Source organism: Populus nigra, chromosome 8 (genome assembly GCF_951802175.1).
Source record: "Populus nigra chromosome 8, ddPopNigr1.1, whole genome shotgun sequence".
NCBI lineage: Eukaryota > Viridiplantae > Streptophyta > Magnoliopsida > Malpighiales > Salicaceae > Populus > Populus nigra.
The window spans coordinates 14,830,762-14,846,649 of NC_084859.1; the positions used below are offsets into that span (position 1 = coordinate 14,830,762).

At 37.2% G+C, this 15,888-nt stretch overlaps 3 protein-coding genes and 1 pseudogene across 5 annotated transcripts; 3 read left to right on the plus strand and 1 right to left on the minus strand.

The window, feature by feature from the left end:
- The first annotated feature begins 149 nt into the window (after nucleotides 1–149).
- LOC133700894 (multiple C2 domain and transmembrane region protein 7-like) lies at nucleotides 150–5,240 on the plus strand. Of its 3 annotated transcripts, none has more exons than XM_062124624.1 (2): nucleotides 150–315; nucleotides 1,955–5,240. In XM_062124624.1, exon 2 carries the CDS (start codon nucleotides 2,014–2,016, stop codon nucleotides 5,041–5,043), a length of 3,030 nt encoding a protein of 1,009 aa, XP_061980608.1. In that variant the 5' UTR covers nucleotides 150–315; nucleotides 1,955–2,013; the 3' UTR covers nucleotides 5,044–5,240. The 3 variants fall into 3 exon arrangements, with proteins under 3 accessions (XP_061980608.1, XP_061980606.1, XP_061980609.1); XM_062124622.1 differs by lacking the exon at nucleotides 150–315 and adding an exon at nucleotides 339–605; XM_062124625.1 differs by lacking the exon at nucleotides 150–315 and having other exon boundaries at nucleotides 2,037–2,170; nucleotides 2,268–5,240.
- Nucleotides 5,241–6,007: 767 nt separating this feature from the next.
- Nucleotides 6,008–7,475, plus strand: LOC133701964 (xyloglucan-specific galacturonosyltransferase 1-like; annotated as a pseudogene).
- A 929-nt stretch (nucleotides 7,476–8,404) lies between these two features.
- On the plus strand, nucleotides 8,405–10,672 carry LOC133700566 (probable phospholipid hydroperoxide glutathione peroxidase). Its single transcript, XM_062124135.1, has 6 exons — nucleotides 8,405–8,713; nucleotides 9,189–9,265; nucleotides 9,540–9,601; nucleotides 9,884–10,002; nucleotides 10,179–10,346; nucleotides 10,456–10,672. Exons 1-6 carry the CDS (start codon nucleotides 8,456–8,458, stop codon nucleotides 10,486–10,488), a joined length of 717 nt encoding a protein of 238 aa, XP_061980119.1. The 5' UTR covers nucleotides 8,405–8,455; the 3' UTR covers nucleotides 10,489–10,672.
- A 4,246-nt stretch (nucleotides 10,673–14,918) lies between these two features.
- LOC133701638 (kiwellin-1-like) lies at nucleotides 14,919–15,494 on the minus strand. Its single transcript, XM_062125634.1, has one exon. It carries the CDS (start codon nucleotides 15,492–15,494, stop codon nucleotides 14,919–14,921), a length of 576 nt encoding a protein of 191 aa, XP_061981618.1.
- Nucleotides 15,495–15,888: the final 394 nt, after the last annotated feature.

Genomic DNA, 15,888 nt, shown 5'->3' on the forward strand with positions numbered 1-15,888 from the left:
CCCCCTTAAAACACCTCTTGATCAGCGGCTGACGCCGACAGAACCCATAAACCTACAAGGAATCCATCACGTGGTAGCACTACCCTTCCCCGTCAGACACTTGACATTTATCCATGGCACACACAACTAAATTCAAATCAGTTACTTACGGCGGTAACTGGACCACCAAAAAGAAAAAAACACAAGCTCATGACAAGCAAAAATGAAATGCATAGCAGCTGATTTCTCTCTGCTAAAGCTGGAAAAAAGAAGAAGAAGAAGAAGAAGAAGAAGAGAAGCTGGCTTTTCTCGCACCTTGTTGCTGCTGCTGCACCAGTAAGTAGAGAGACACTTGTAGAATCAATTACGGAGAAATTAGATATGTTCTCTTTCTCTCTCTAAAGCTGCATTAGTTTGGTTCTCTTTCCTCGTTTCTCGCACCCAGCCAGAACACATGCATCTCTCTCTCTCTCTCTCTCTCTCTATTTCATGGAGGGCCGACTTAAATGCAGCTGCAGGCACCTTCATGATTGCTTGAAAATGTTTGCCATCTGAAGTTTTCTTTCCTTTTCTTTTTCTTTTTTTTAGTTTTTGTTCTCGTACTGGCGAAACCGATTATAAAGAAGGTAAAGCTTTTTCTTTCTCCGTTTCTTTTCTCCACTCCTTGATTGTTTTTTTATTGGAAAAAATGAGCTCAAAGAAGCAATCTTTGGCTTTTTATTTTTTCTATTATCAAATTGAATCGTGAAATGTGAATGATGTTCGCTATAATCACTTTTCTGCACTTCTTTTTTTAGTTTCAATGAATGAACCAATGCATGAACATGCATGTTCTTCTTTGATTTCGTGCCTTTTGCTCTTTGATGTATCCATTCCTGTTTGGTTGCCGAGAAAATTGAGTAAAATAGAATGTTATTCATTGAATCTCCGGTTCATTTTGATCTGATTTCCATAATAATTTGAAACTCTTAAGAAATGCATGATTTTGAATTTTTTTATTTTATTTTCCTTCTTTTTGTTAGCTAGCTGGGGCCCAAAAGCGTGGAAAACCCTCATGGCTTCTCTTTTTTTATTGTTTTCTCAAGCCTTTATAATAAATATATTAATATATTATTATTAAATGGAAATATTCATTTGTGATGAAAAGGTCATGTGTCTTAAGCGTGGTTTTTGGATCTTTAATATAAAAGAGTGGACTGACTGATTATATGATAAGTAGTTAGCTAAGTACTTGGTTTGATCTTCTTCTTCTATTCTTTTTTTATTTGAATGTGTTTAGATCTTTTCAGTAGGGAGTCTATCACATGCATCAATTTAATTAAGCATTTGACTTGTGTGCCTTTTCTATTAGAATTCCTTAGATTTTTTCTTAAGGTCTCAATTTCAGCAAATTTAAGTCAACTACTAGCACTTTCCTAAAGGAATTTCTTGATGGGTTATTAAAGAAAAGGAGTTGTCATTTGCTTAAAAGATAAAAGTACTCTAGTGGTGTTTGCTCCATCCACTTAATTTTCCAGATTCATGGGAAATTAGTGCTATTTTTAGGTAAATAATCCGTTAATTTTCGAATGGTTAGGTGTAATGGTGGGATTAATGAAAGCATGTTAAACAAATTGGATGAAAATGTTTTAGAGCCTTAATGATTGAATTGTCCTGGATGGACACGAGCTAAGGTAAATGCTACGTCTACGAGTTTAGTTACTGGGATTTTTTTGAATGACTGGAGATGGTGTCCTCTCTGCTTGATACATATCAGCTCTGCTGTGAATTGAGCCGCTGGGAAGGTCTAGCCATCGTTGTAGCAAATATTTAACTAGTCATTAGTTGGCATGTAAATTATTTTAACACAGCTAGCCCCTTATGTTCATTTAATGTTTTCTTTCCTCCTTGCATTACTTCCAAAGTACATTTCTTTGATATTTGCAACACTGATGTTTGTTACAAACAATAATCGTATTTGTTTTCTGCACTGCAGTCTTCTTCCATCTTTCTAGTTCACATTTTTAACTGAACGAGCCTAGCTGCATCGACGTCATGATGAGCAACCTTAAGCTAGGGGTAGAAGTGGTTAGTGCGCACAATCTTTTGCCCAAAGATGAGCACGGTTCATCCAGTGCCTTTGTAGAGCTCTGCTTTGACGGCCAGAGGTTCCGCACAACCATCAAAGAAAAGGATTCCAATCCTGTGTGGAGTGAGTGTTTCTACTTCAACATCCCTGACCCTTCCAACCTACACTATCTTACTCTTGATGCCCATGTTTACAATAACATCAGAGCTACCAACTCCAGGTACTTCCTTGGTAAGGTTTGCCTTACTGGGAATTCATTTGTACCCTACTCGGATGCTGTTGTGTTGCACTACCCTCTGGAAAAGCGTGGAATTTTCTCGCGTGTAAGAGGAGAGCTTGGCCTGAAAGTTTATATCACTGATGATGCATCCATCAAATCCTCTACCCCACTTCCTGCAGTTGAATCTTTGCCAACAAAGGATCCAGGCTTAACACATGCCGTGGCTCCAATGGTAGACCCTATGACAAATACTGTATCTCATAAAAGAGTTGAGAGACACACCTTTCATCATCTTCCTAACCCAAATCACCAGCAACAGCAGCATAAGAATCATTCTTCTGCTCCTTCAATCACCCATCATGTACCAAAGTATGTGGCTGATGAGATGAAAGCTGCAGAAACACAGCCTCCAAAGTTAGTTCGAATGCACTCCGCATCATCATCACAACCCGGTGACCATGCCCTTAAAGAGACAAGTCCCTTTCTTGGAGGGGGAAGAGTTGTTGGGGGTCGTGTTATTCGAGGAGACAAGACTGCAAGCACTTATGATCTTGTTGAACGGATGTACTTCCTGTATATAAGGGTTGTTAAGGCTCGTGATCTTCCTGCCATGGATGTTACAGGAAGTCTCAATCCGTTTGTTGAGGTGAGAGTTGGAAACTACAAAGGAATTACAAAACACTTTGAGAAAAAGCAAAATCCAGAGTGGAATCAGGTGTTTGCTTTTTCAAGGGAACGGATGCAAGCTTCTGTTTTAGAAGTTGTTATTAAGGACAAGGATCTTGTTAAAGATGACTTTGTAGCCGTCATAAGGTTTGATATCAACGAGGTTCCATTGCGAGTCCCACCAGATAGTCCTCTAGCTCCAGAGTGGTATCGGCTTGAGGACAAGAAGGGAGAGAAGATAAAGGGCGAGCTAATGCTTGCGGTGTGGATTGGAACCCAAGCAGATGAGACCTTTCCTGATGCGTGGCATTCTGATGCAGCTACACCTGTAGATAATACACCGGCTACCTCCACTGTTACACGTTCAAAGGTCTATCATGCACCAAGGTTGTGGTATGTACGTGTTAATGTTGTCGAGGCACAAGACTTGGTCCCATCAGAGAAGACACGTTTCCCTGAAGTGTATGCTAAGGTACAGATGGGAAACCAAGTTTTGAAAACAAAGACATGTCAGGCTCGAACTTTTAGTGCGTTATGGAATGAGGATCTTTTATTCGTTGCTGCTGAACCCTTCGAGGACCATCTAGTTCTTTCAGTTGAGGATCGTGTCGGTCCTGGAAAAGATGAGATAATCGGGAGGGTCATCATCCCATTGAGCTCTGTGGAGAAGCGTGCTGATGATCGGATAATTCATTCTCGCTGGTTTAACCTGGAAAAGCCAGTTGCTGTAGATGTAGATCAGTTGAAGAAAGACAAGTTCTCTAGCCGTATTCATCTTCGAGCCTGCTTAGATGGAGGATACCATGTTCTTGATGAGTCAACTCATTACAGCAGTGATCTTTGTCCAACGGCAAAACAGCTTTGGAGGCCTCCGATTGGGATACTGGAACTAGGCATCTTAAATGCTGCGGGACTCCATCCTCTTAAAACACGAGATGGGAGGGGTACATCAGATACGTACTGTGTTGCAAAGTATGGTAACAAATGGGTCCGGACACGCACCCTTATCGACAACCCGTCTCCAAAATACAATGAGCAGTACACGTGGGAAGTTTTTGATCCAGCTACAGTTCTTACAGTTGGTGTATTTGACAACTGCCAGCTTGGGGAAAAAGGTTCAAATGGAAAGGACCTAAAGATTGGGAAGGTTCGGATTCGCATCTCTACACTTGAAACTGGGCGTGTTTATACGCACTCTTATCCCTTGCTGGTTCTTCATCCTACCGGGGTTAAGAAGATGGGGGAATTGCACTTGGCGATTAGATTTACATGCATATCTTTTGCAAACATGCTTTATCAGTACTCACGACCACTTCTACCCAAAATGCACTATATCAGGCCATTCAATGTGATGCAACTAGATATGCTCCGCCACCAAGCTGTCAACATAGTGGCATTACGGTTAGGTCGGGCAGAACCTCCTCTTAGGAAAGAAGTGGTGGAGTACATGTCAGATGTGGACTCACACCTCTGGAGCATGCGTCGAAGCAAGGCAAATTTTCTTCGCTTGATGACTGTTTTCTCAGGATTATTTACAGCTGGAAAGTGGTTCGAGGATATTTGCATGTGGAAGAATCCTATCACTACCGTGCTTGTTCATGTGCTCTATCTTATGCTTGCTTGCTTCACAGAACTTATTCTGCCCACAGTTTTTCTTTACATGTTTCTGATAGGCATTTGGAATTACCGATATCGACCAAGGTACCCTCCCCACATGAGCACAAAGATTTCACAGGCTGAGGCAGTGCATCCTGATGAGCTAGATGAGGAATTTGATACATTCCCAACAAGCAGGAGCCCTGAGCTGGTGGGAATGAGGTATGATAGGTTACGAAGTGTTGCTGGAAGGATTCAAACTGTCATAGGCGATATAGCAACCCAAGGGGAGCGATTTCAGGCACTGTTAAGCTGGCGTGATCCACGGGCCACTGCCATCTTTGTTATATTCTGCCTTGTAGCTGCACTGGTTTTGTTTGTGACACCATTTCAGGTCATAGCAGCTTTGGCAGGCTTCTACATGATGAGGCATCCAAGATTTCGCTACAGGACACCATCTGTGCCCATTAACTTCTTTCGCAGGCTTCCTGCTCGGACAGATAGTATGCTGTAAATTGGAATTGGATGCTCGCACTTGCTTTGCAGTTCTTGTTTACAATGGATTGGCTACAAAAGTTGTAATCACTAAAATAGTTCGCAAATAATCTGTATTTGGCATGTGTGGCCACAGAAAAGTAAAATAAGGAGTTGTTAAATGTAATTTGATTAGCAAAAACTTTGTCCATGTTCTATAGTTTACTTGTTTGTCAATGTTCTGATTTTCTTTTCTTCCCGAACAACTCTAGGTTTTCAATTTGATCCGAGATTGTCTGATCTGACGCACCATACTCATGAAAATGTTTACAGAAGTCGGGGATTAATTATGAATCCAGTTTTCTCTATTAAGCTTCAAATACATTGCCTTCCCACCTTTTGTTTTAGGTGGTTAACATTTGCTTGCCCACTTGATGTCTTCCAGTTTGCTTCACCAACTGCCATATAAACTTCGTCTGATATTCCACCGAACTGCTACGTCTGATTTATAAGTGCATCCCAGAAGCCAGTTACCGATGCTGGAAGCAATTTGGTGACACAAGCCACTGTCAAAAGCTTAATTTGTAGAAGACAACTCCTGATTTCAACGTCGTTTGCTCATTCCTAATCCAAATGTTAAAAGATTAACGGTTTGTCCAGGGAAGAATAGAGGGGTTGGCAAGGGAGAAGAGGGGAAGGGAATCTTACGAGGCAAATTTTTTTAGAAATTGTGTTGTGATCTTTCATGGTGACGGTCTGTTCATAAGAAAACACATCCAGGACAAGGACAAGGACAAGCATTTCTTTCTTTTTCTTTGTTTGTTTGATAATTATACTCGTGCATTTTAAAATAAATTCAACAACTCTTCAATAGCGTGCAAATGGCACCTTTTAGGTTGGTCGGGCTTGCTCATGAATGTTCTTTTCATGGGGACTATTTTTTACCAGAAAATTTATATATATATTTTCTCAAGAGTATCTCCCCAAGTAAATAGTTTGTAGCAATGATTAATGCAGAATCTATTTACCAGGCAGCTATCATGCCCAAGGAAATGACATAATTATGGAATCGAAAAAAACAGAGAGACCAGGCAGGGTTGACAGAAGTATACACATCAGGATTTAGGTCAACCATGGAATCTAATAAATCTTGTATGATTGATTTCACCTGTTAAATTATATATATAGTAGTGCAGAAATTATGGGTGTTGATGTACAACAACGTGCATACAAATTAGGCACTTACCCTGTACGTTTTTCTTTTGATTATCGTGTACCTATGGTCCTCCTCCACTACCATCATCTCTGGCAAGATTGTTCACCTGTGTTTCCTCACGGAAGCTCATCAATCTTTTTTCAACAAGGCCTTGATAGGTCAATGTGTGGAGATATAATGCCATGGACAGATTTTTTCAAGTATTTCAATAACGAGGCCTTGGGTGAGCCAATAGCAAATCTTGGAAATGGCTGGTATCACGCTCATCAGTACTCGTTGGAGACAACATTTCATTCAAGAATACTGAGGCATCCATGTAGGGTGTATGATGAAAATGAAGCAATGCTCTTTTACGTTCCATACTTTGGTGGTCTAGACATCCTGAGGTGGCATCTCAAGAATGTCTCTGATGATGTTAAATACACTTCGGCATTGGACCTAATCAAGTGGCTCGAGTACAGAGAACCCTGGGTTCAAAATTCTGGCATAGATCATGTGTTTGTGATAGGAAAATTTTCATGTGGGATTTCAGGAGAAGGAATTATACTTCATGAGGTTCTAGGTTTCTAGAGCTTGAGCAAATGAAGAACCCAGTAAAGCTCATGATCGAACGACAGCCATGGGAAGTCATCGACATTGGAATTCCACGTCCTACCTTCTTTCACCCTTATTCAGATGATGATATTGTTGCCTGGTAGCAAAAGATTATTGGAACAACTCGAAAGAGCCTCGTCAGTTTTGCTGGACCAGCGCGTCCTGATCAACCCCATTGCATAAGGTCAATATTGATTAAACAGAGCACTTCCACAATCAGTGATAACTGCCAATTTTTGGGTTGTAAATCAGGTGGATGTGATCAGCCTGAAGCAGTTACAAAGCTGTTTTTGGAGTCTGAATTCTGCTTACAGCCTCCTGGTGACAGTCCAGCAAGAAAATCTGTATTTGATCCACTTATTTCAGGATGCATACCAGTATTTTTTGATCCTTTTACAGCTTATTACCAATATCCATGGCAATTACCTGAGGATCATGGTAAAGATTCAGAGTTCATAGACCAAGAAGAAGTGAGGCAAATGAAGGTGAACGCGGTGGAGAGGCTAAGCAGTATTTCTGCTAGGGAAAGAGAGGATATGAGGAGGTACGTAGTGTATGAAGTACTGCCTGAGTTGGTGTATGGTGATTCGAGTTCTCGGTTTGAGGATGCCATTTCCATAACAGTTGAACACCTGCTCGAGAGGGTTAGCAGAATGCAATGAATTTTATATTATCACATCACATAAAATTGGAAAACACCAATGGGATATTCCATCTGTGTTTAGGTAAAACTTACATCGGCAAATACAATTCTTCTGGACTTTTTGACGGAAACATGTCATCAGGCATTTAAGTTTCGTTGTCGGTTCTGTCGGTCACTGGATTTTTTTACGGGATCACCGACAGAATATTTCATTATTTATTTGTGCCCTCATCTCAGCAGTTGTTTCTAAATCCGATCTATTAGTTAGCAGAATTCAAGCTTAGAGTTATTTAGACAATAATTTAATATCTTTATTTAAAAAAAAAATTAGAAATAAATAAAATATACTTGTCAAATATATTTTATAAAAAACTAATTATCTTCACTTAACAAAAAAAACTTCCAACACAAAATGAAAATTATCAAAGACCCAACTTATTATATATAATAATAATAATAATAATTAAAAAAAATTAAAAAAAAACCACATTTATAGTTTTATTCAAAACTCCATTCTCCTTAATCGTGTATGTTAATTAATCATATATTATGTTGCTGGATCATCACACAACACTATGAACCTAGATTTTTTTTTTTCCACGGGATGCAAAGTCACAATCCTGACCGTCCACTAACCTCAAATTTGATTCAAACCTGAAACGTGGCTTAAAATTTTCCACGTGTAGTCATATCCTCCCACAGCGTGGTTACGTTGAAGGCTCGGCAGCACAGTTAGCCACGTGTTTGTTAAAATTTTGAATTTTTTTTATTAAAATTAGTTATTTTAGATATTTTTAAATAGTTGTTATTATTAAAAATAAAGAAATATTATTTTAATATTGTTGTAATAAAAAGTAATTTAAAAAATAACTATTAGCCAATGATAAAAAAACAAAAATACATTTGCATCTTCATTATCCACATATATAACATAACCCAATTGCTACTATTTGGCCATCAAAATCCAAAGATCGTCCATTTCTATTGGGACCCATTTCCATGCTCACTTCTCGCTCTCGCATTCTCTCTCAAAAATATCTCAACTTTGCATCGTTATCTGCTTCTTTTTTATTATCAAAACAGTCATCTTTCAATTCCAAGCAAACCCTTTTGCCATCTTTGCATAACTCACCTGTTTCTTTACATTCTCAGTCAATCAAAGCAGGGGTTTCAAGGCGTTTTTTGGGTTCTGTAAGATTCAGTCATTCAATGGCTAGCCAATCCAGTCCTCAATCTGCTCATGATTTCACTGTTAAGGTGGCTTTTTCTGTGTTTTAATTATGGTTTTTTTTTGTCCTTTTAGTTTTTGTCTATAAAGTTGCTTGCTTTATGCTGATCTTGAGATTCGGGTACCATAACTTTCTTGGTTCTGGGTTGTGTTTGTGTGATTTGAACGGTGCTTAATTGTAGTCTGATCATTTTTTTTGGCTGCTGGAAATTGAGAGGATTACTGTAATTGTTATTAAGAAAAAATGAGGCCTAGGTTGGTTTGTACGCGAGGAAGGTCTTTTTTTTTTTTTAGGTCGCTGAGGTGGCAAGAACTTGTGTAATTTGATGGTGTTAAAGAACATGGAGGTGTCTTTTAATTTTGTTCCTTTTGAGTTTTTGAATCTGTGTATGTTTTAGTTATTTGACATTTCTGTTGCTGTTGGACCATCGAATGTGTTATCTTTGATCCTTTTGTACGACTTATCTATATCTCTCCTATGCTTTGGCTCTATCTTGATTGTAGGATGCTAAGGGAAATGATGTTGACCTCAGCATTTATAAGGGGAAGGTCCTCTTGATTGTCAATGTTGCTTCACAATGGTAATTCATTTCCCTACTTTTCATTTGTCCTCGATGGGAAGAGGTTGAAGGGTTTTCTGGCTCTTATTACCTTTTTATTAAAGAGACGCTCCTTGACATAGTTCCAATCAAAATCCTTACTGTTGCAACATCAGTGTTAGTCGGTGGGTTCACTCCTCACGGATTCACTTTGCTGAAATCCTGTCGCAAAACAAGAGTGCACGAATGTAAACTCATTTAAGTTTGGAAATAAGGAGTCCACTGTTTACTTCTATGACCTTTAATTTTAATGCAGTGGCTTGACCGATTCAAACTACACGGAGCTGACCCAGCTATATGCAAAATACAAGGATCAAGGTCAGATTCTATCTTGTTTTGTGTTGTGGCACTTAAGTTTGTAGACCTGCAAGTATTTTTTTCATAAGTTAGCTTCTGCATTAGGAACCAATGAACCCCTATTAGTGTACTAGATGGGTTAGTATATGGGTTTGCCTGTATTTTTGGATGGCTTCTATATGTTTCCTTGTGAAGTTCAATTAGGAATCAAATTGCTTGACATGGCTAATCATTTCAAGTCATTGCCATTTTTTGCTATATGACTGTTCCTTTCTCTGATTGCTTGCCTTTGTACTGATGCAGGTTTGGAGATTCTGGCTTTTCCGTGCAATCAATTTGGATCCCAGGAGCCTGGGAGCAGTGAAGAGATTGTGGAGTTTGCTTGCACTCGCTTTAAGGCTGAATATCCCATATTTGATAAGGTAAGCTAACTCTTGCCATTTTACAGCCAGATGAAAATGGATTTCTTAATTTTTAATCAGTTTTCTTTCTGACATGGCTGCCAAAAAATTTCCACCTGGTAATGTTCGTGTCTTTGGTGAACATTGTCAATGAATCAAAGTTCACTTTCTTAAGAAGCGTGTTATTCTGGGTATAGGTTGAAGTGAATGGTAACAACGCTGCTCCAATTTACAAATACTTGAAGTCTAGCAAGGGTGGACTTTTTGGGGACAACATTAAATGGAATTTTTCCAAGTTCCTGGTAGATAAAGAAGGCAAAGTTGTGGATCGTTATGCTCCCACTACCTCCCCTCTTAGCATTGAGGTAAAATTTGGTTCTGGTATTTCATTCCCCATATTCAGCGACTACATTTGATTTCAGATGTCTGATTAGTAACTTATATGATCCTGGTCAATATCGTTACTCTCTGCAGAAAGAGGTGAAGAAACTTCTGGGGATTGCTTAATTGCTCAATGCTTGGTTTGCTTAATCGGCTATGGAAAAAATAAAAGAGTACGCTGCACTACTATGAATAAACACCATGTAGTTGATGCTGGGGGTGTATTTATCTGGTCTTTTTCACTTTTGTGAGCTTGTTAAGACATGAATTATAGTTAATCTTCAGAATTCAGTTTCCAACTTTATACTAATCATCTTGTGTTCGCTTTAAATCTTCATCGTGGATTATATGCTTTTCTTTTTGAAAATGAATAAACCTGTCTGTATCTGAGGATGTGTTTTGGCTTATTGATGTACCAGTCTCATCTTCCTAATCTGAATGTGGCATCTTGGAAAGAAAAATGCACATGATATATATATATATATATATATATATATATATATATATATATATATATACTAACAACTATACTTTTTCTACATCTTCTTCACCACCATTATTAAAAAATATTTTAAATGTTCACTTGTAAAATATCTTACCCAGAACAAACAACCCTGGAGTCAATCTAAAGTACCAAAGCTATGAGGTGTCCAGGTCCTTGTGCCGTACAAATAAAGCACCGTGCCCTGGTAATTGACTGTTTTAGTTGATCCTTTGTTGGAATTGGCCGACAAATTACTTCTTTCATTTTATTACATGCCAAACTGAGTTGTGATCAAGCTTGCATGTCGTGAGCATCATGAGCAATGGTTATATGAAAGTGGTAAAAAGAAAAGAAAAAGAAAAGGAAGCAAAATTTGTCACAGCTTGTCTTGGTTTAGAGTCCATTTCGGAAATCTGTTTCTCTCAGATTTTAATTTTTTTTTATGAGATTTGTTTTGATGCGCTGAATTTAAAAATAATTAAAAATAAAATAAAAACATATTATTTTTATATATTTTTAAATAAAAAATACTTTAAATCACTATTATAATCTTAAATATAAAATTAAAAAAAAAAGAGATATTAAAATTACTTGGAAAAAGAACAATAAAGCTACAGGGGCAAGCAATATTCAAAAGATCCTAAAATTATGATATAATTGTATAAGTTAACATATATAATATATCGTGTAAAATTATTTTAAAAACTAATAAAATCAAACTAAAATTATTCTAATTCGGTAAAATCAGTAAACTTATTATTTTAATACAGATTTTATGTTCTCATTGAAAATATAATATTGCTCCATTTCATCACAAAAAATAAATGTGTTTCCTAGTCAAACTTCAGTCTTTTTCTTTGTATAACCTCAATTTATCATCTAATTATATACAACCCTCGGAATTTTGTTTCACTTCAATTCATCAAAACTCGTTACTTCCTCTAACCATTCTCTTATCTATTACAAATATCAATTTCTCCTAAAATAATCTAAAACCTTGACTTAGTATTTCAAACATGTTTGGTTAAAAAACAAACATCCCTGATGGAAACTTGTAAGAACATGAACTCTAAATTCCTTGCCATACCAATTACACAACTTTAAAAGCTTCCTAGTCTCAATTTTCTTCTATTTCTCCTTTCTTCTTTGCAGCTCCTTACTTTACCACTTTTACTTTTATACACTTGATTTTCTCTTAAATTTGATGTTTTTCTGAAGGAATTACCGACAGTAAGACACTCGGTCGAATAAATCTCTTGTCAAGCAATTCTTGCAATTTCACCTTTAACTGTATCAATTCCACAAGTGTCATTCTATGAGGCATTTATGCTATATACAGGTGTAGTTCAATTTAAGGTTCAATTTAATCTCCTTGTGGTAAACTCGGCAATTCCTTCAGAAAAACATCAAGATACTCCCTTATAATAATAATAATATTATCTACATCTACTTTTATTTATTTATTCCACTACATGCTCTAAATAGGACATACATTATTTTTTCATCAATTTCCTAACAATCATACTGAAATTATTCAATTTGATATGACGTTTCCTTCCCCCTCCCTAAACAGTATTCTTTTTCTCCCATCACCCTGCAAAATGTAAATGTTTGGTTTATGAATAAGAGTTACAACGTTGGTGAACTAAGTATGGGTACTCGCAACAATAGTTTGATTGGTGATCAAAGTACTGTGGTGTGGGTGCTAGCAACAATAGTTTGATCATTTGGGTAATGGTTGTATTTGTGTCTAATGTCTCTTTTTATTTCTGATCTTGTCATAACTAGAGTGAATTTTTGTTTTTGATGGGTACAATTTGTGTTTTTGGTATTGGATAAGTCTTATATAAGATTGTAGATTTTGACAAGATTTCTTAGTTCGTAAATTTCCAGGTTTATTGATGTTATGTTATAGGTTTTTCTAGGCTTGAAAATCAATCCTTAAATTAATTAAGGGATCAGCCTTCTTTTGAAGTTTGTTGCAATGTGGCCATATTCATAGTATTGGCTTTTGAATTAATTGAATGAAGTCATTATTTTAATTTATATGATATAATTATTTTATTACAATATATGTTGATGCAATATAGGAGCATCATAAATTGCTCTTATCGGATAAATCTAGGATGTAATGCATGTCCTACCACATTGAGCAAATATTTTGATTATCTAATAAATATTTTGCTTTTATATTCAATCCTACCCTTACCATACTCAATTTTAGGCTTTGTAACCCGACAACCACCAATATGCAACTTCAAAACGTACACATGTTCTGGAAAGCTCATTAGGTTCAAAATAAAACGATTAGGGTTTGATTCAATTTTAGGCTTTTTTTTTCTGACGTTAGTTTTTTTTAATATATTTATCCTGTTGTTGTCTTTTCATAAATCATCCTTTTCGTTTTTTTTTTAATTTTTAAATGAAACAATGTTCATTTCTTATTGCTCTATAATGTAATTCATTAGTGCATGCCAATATTTACTTGCATGTGTCCACGTTAGATTTACTGCAATCAAGTATTCTTCAATCAATTACAAGTTGATTGAAGAAAAAAAAAACCATTTGAAATGAAGGTACGTACCGAGCCTCTATCATAGTCCAAAATAATAACTAGTTGACAAGGTAAGTAGTGGTTCTATGGAAGTTGACTCAGATAGGAATGCTGTCTTAATTCATTAATTTGTTCAATTTTTAGAAGATCATGACTTTGTGTGAAATGACCATGATTCATTTGGCCTTAAGAGTTTATGCAAATATCCTAGGTACTTCTTCCCTTTCTCCCGGCTAATTTTTTCAGTAGCCTGTGGCAAGGATATTGTACAGAGTTTTTAGTGGTTGACAGATGGAAAGAAATACATGTTTCCTTTTATTTTCTTTTAATCTATTTCAATTTTATGCTTGCTCGCATAAAAGTCAAAAATCACAACAATATATCTTGTTGCATTAACAGCTGTGAAGCTCTTAGATTTTACCGAAGTCTGGTTCTGTGGGCGTGATTTAGCCCGTTTATTTAGCATCTGAAAGATTGAAATTCTAATTTTAATGTGAACTGTGCAAGATAGTATTCTAATCTTTCTCCCATGTTCGTCCCTAGATTGACGTGAATGGTGAGAATCCGTCTCCACTGTATACAAGTTCTTGAAGTTGGGAAAATGGGGAATTTTTGGTGATGGATATTCAGTGGAACTTCGCCAAGTTCCTTGTCAACAAGGATGGCCAAGTTGTCGATCGTTACAACCACCACCTCTCAGTCTTGAGGTAATAGAAAAACTCGCTATAGGAAACGTGTTTGGATCTCTAGTTTATCTCAGTTATGCTGGCTTCTGTTGGTTTGTAGTGGGAAATCTCAATCCTTTTGATGTAATTGCAGCGTGACATAAAGAAACTGCTGGAGATCTTATGATTTGTTGAGGTATAAAGGATTCAACACCATAGAAGAATTGAAGCATATGATGTTTAATTGCTCTGAGCTATTTTACATCAAGACTTGTGAAACACTTCTTGCAGAATATGTTAAGTATCATGAGACCTGAGTGTTGCAAGATCCAGAATCAAAATTAATTACTTGTATCTGCGTTGTTGAAAAAGGAAACTGCATACACTTTGCTTCTTGGAATGAGATCTTTTATTCCCCTGATTTCGGGTGTTGTCAGTTGGTTTTGCTTCGGATACTCCCAAGTTAACAAGATACTGCTAATATTTTTGTATTATGAGCAACTGAGTATTGGTATTTTGTTGGATACACTTCAAAGTTCATTCTTTTAGCACTTCTTTGTTTTTGTAATTTCCAGAACAATGAATGAAGACAAATAATAAAAAATGCCAGTTTGGAAAAGAAATCTTCAAGATGTGAAATTGACTTCAGCTCAAAAAGTACCATGACAAATCTTTCTTGGTACTCCCGGCCACTTTCATGCACTACTGTTGTGCATTTCCTGTATGTTCCAGAGGAACAAATTTATTAACTGCTTCCCATTCAACCACAAGGGTGGAAAGTTAGAAATAAAACAACATCTTCTTGCAGAAAAGCAAGATTATTTCAGAACACAAGAAAGAGAGCAAATGAAAATCAAGCATCAGACCAGGTGATATCCATCCATCCCCATTCCTTGTTCTTCTCATTGACACCTAATGCTTTCCAAACAGCTTTTGAGGCATCAACAATATTATTTGAGCAGGGTGGCTGGTAACCATGTTCATCATCACATCCCATAGTAGAGTCACAATGATCGACCACCAACGCCTTCACGCTTCTTCCATTTCCATTAATGGTGATATGGTGGTGGCACCTCTTCTTGTTGCTGAACCATCCTGTTGACAGTGCCACCACAGGTGTGTCATCATCATGATACCTACCATCGCATTCTGATGGTCCACCCCCATCTCCACCCTCCTCGAAACTGTTTATTGTTAAAATTCCCTTTGTATGAGCGGACACGGGTGGCGAACACTTGTAGGTGGTGTAAAATTTTCCTTGTTCACAGCATTCTGCGCCATTATCCTGGTTACACTCATTTTTCGGGGGCTTCTTTCCTTTCACTTTGCCACTTGGCTTGCACTTTTGTGCTTCAACCAATGCACCAGCTGTGACAAGAAGCACAAAGAGGACTAGAAGATACGTAAAAGTTGGGTAAACTTGCTTCATTTTTTCAGAATGCCTTCTTGCAGTGATGCTGATTATTTGTGGTGTACAGAATATGTGCACACCTTAGAAAATAAATAGAAAGAGGGGGTGCTGAAGGACAAAAATTCGGGCGGAAACTACCAAAGACTGCCTCTTAATTGTGATTAGGAGATTTTACGATTCATGTGAACAATGTTACTCTCGCGGTGGAAAACAAAAAACAACTGGGTTGATGCGAGACTTGCATCGTGGTATCACGTAATTATTCAACATGTTTTGTCATTTGGTTCTACCGTTTCAGATTCTTTTGTTGTTTATGATGATTCCTAGGAAGATTCACTGGGGTTCAAATCTCTTTTGGACACCGGCCCGATCGAGCGGTTTCTTAACAAAAGAGCACCTAGAGCTGTAACAT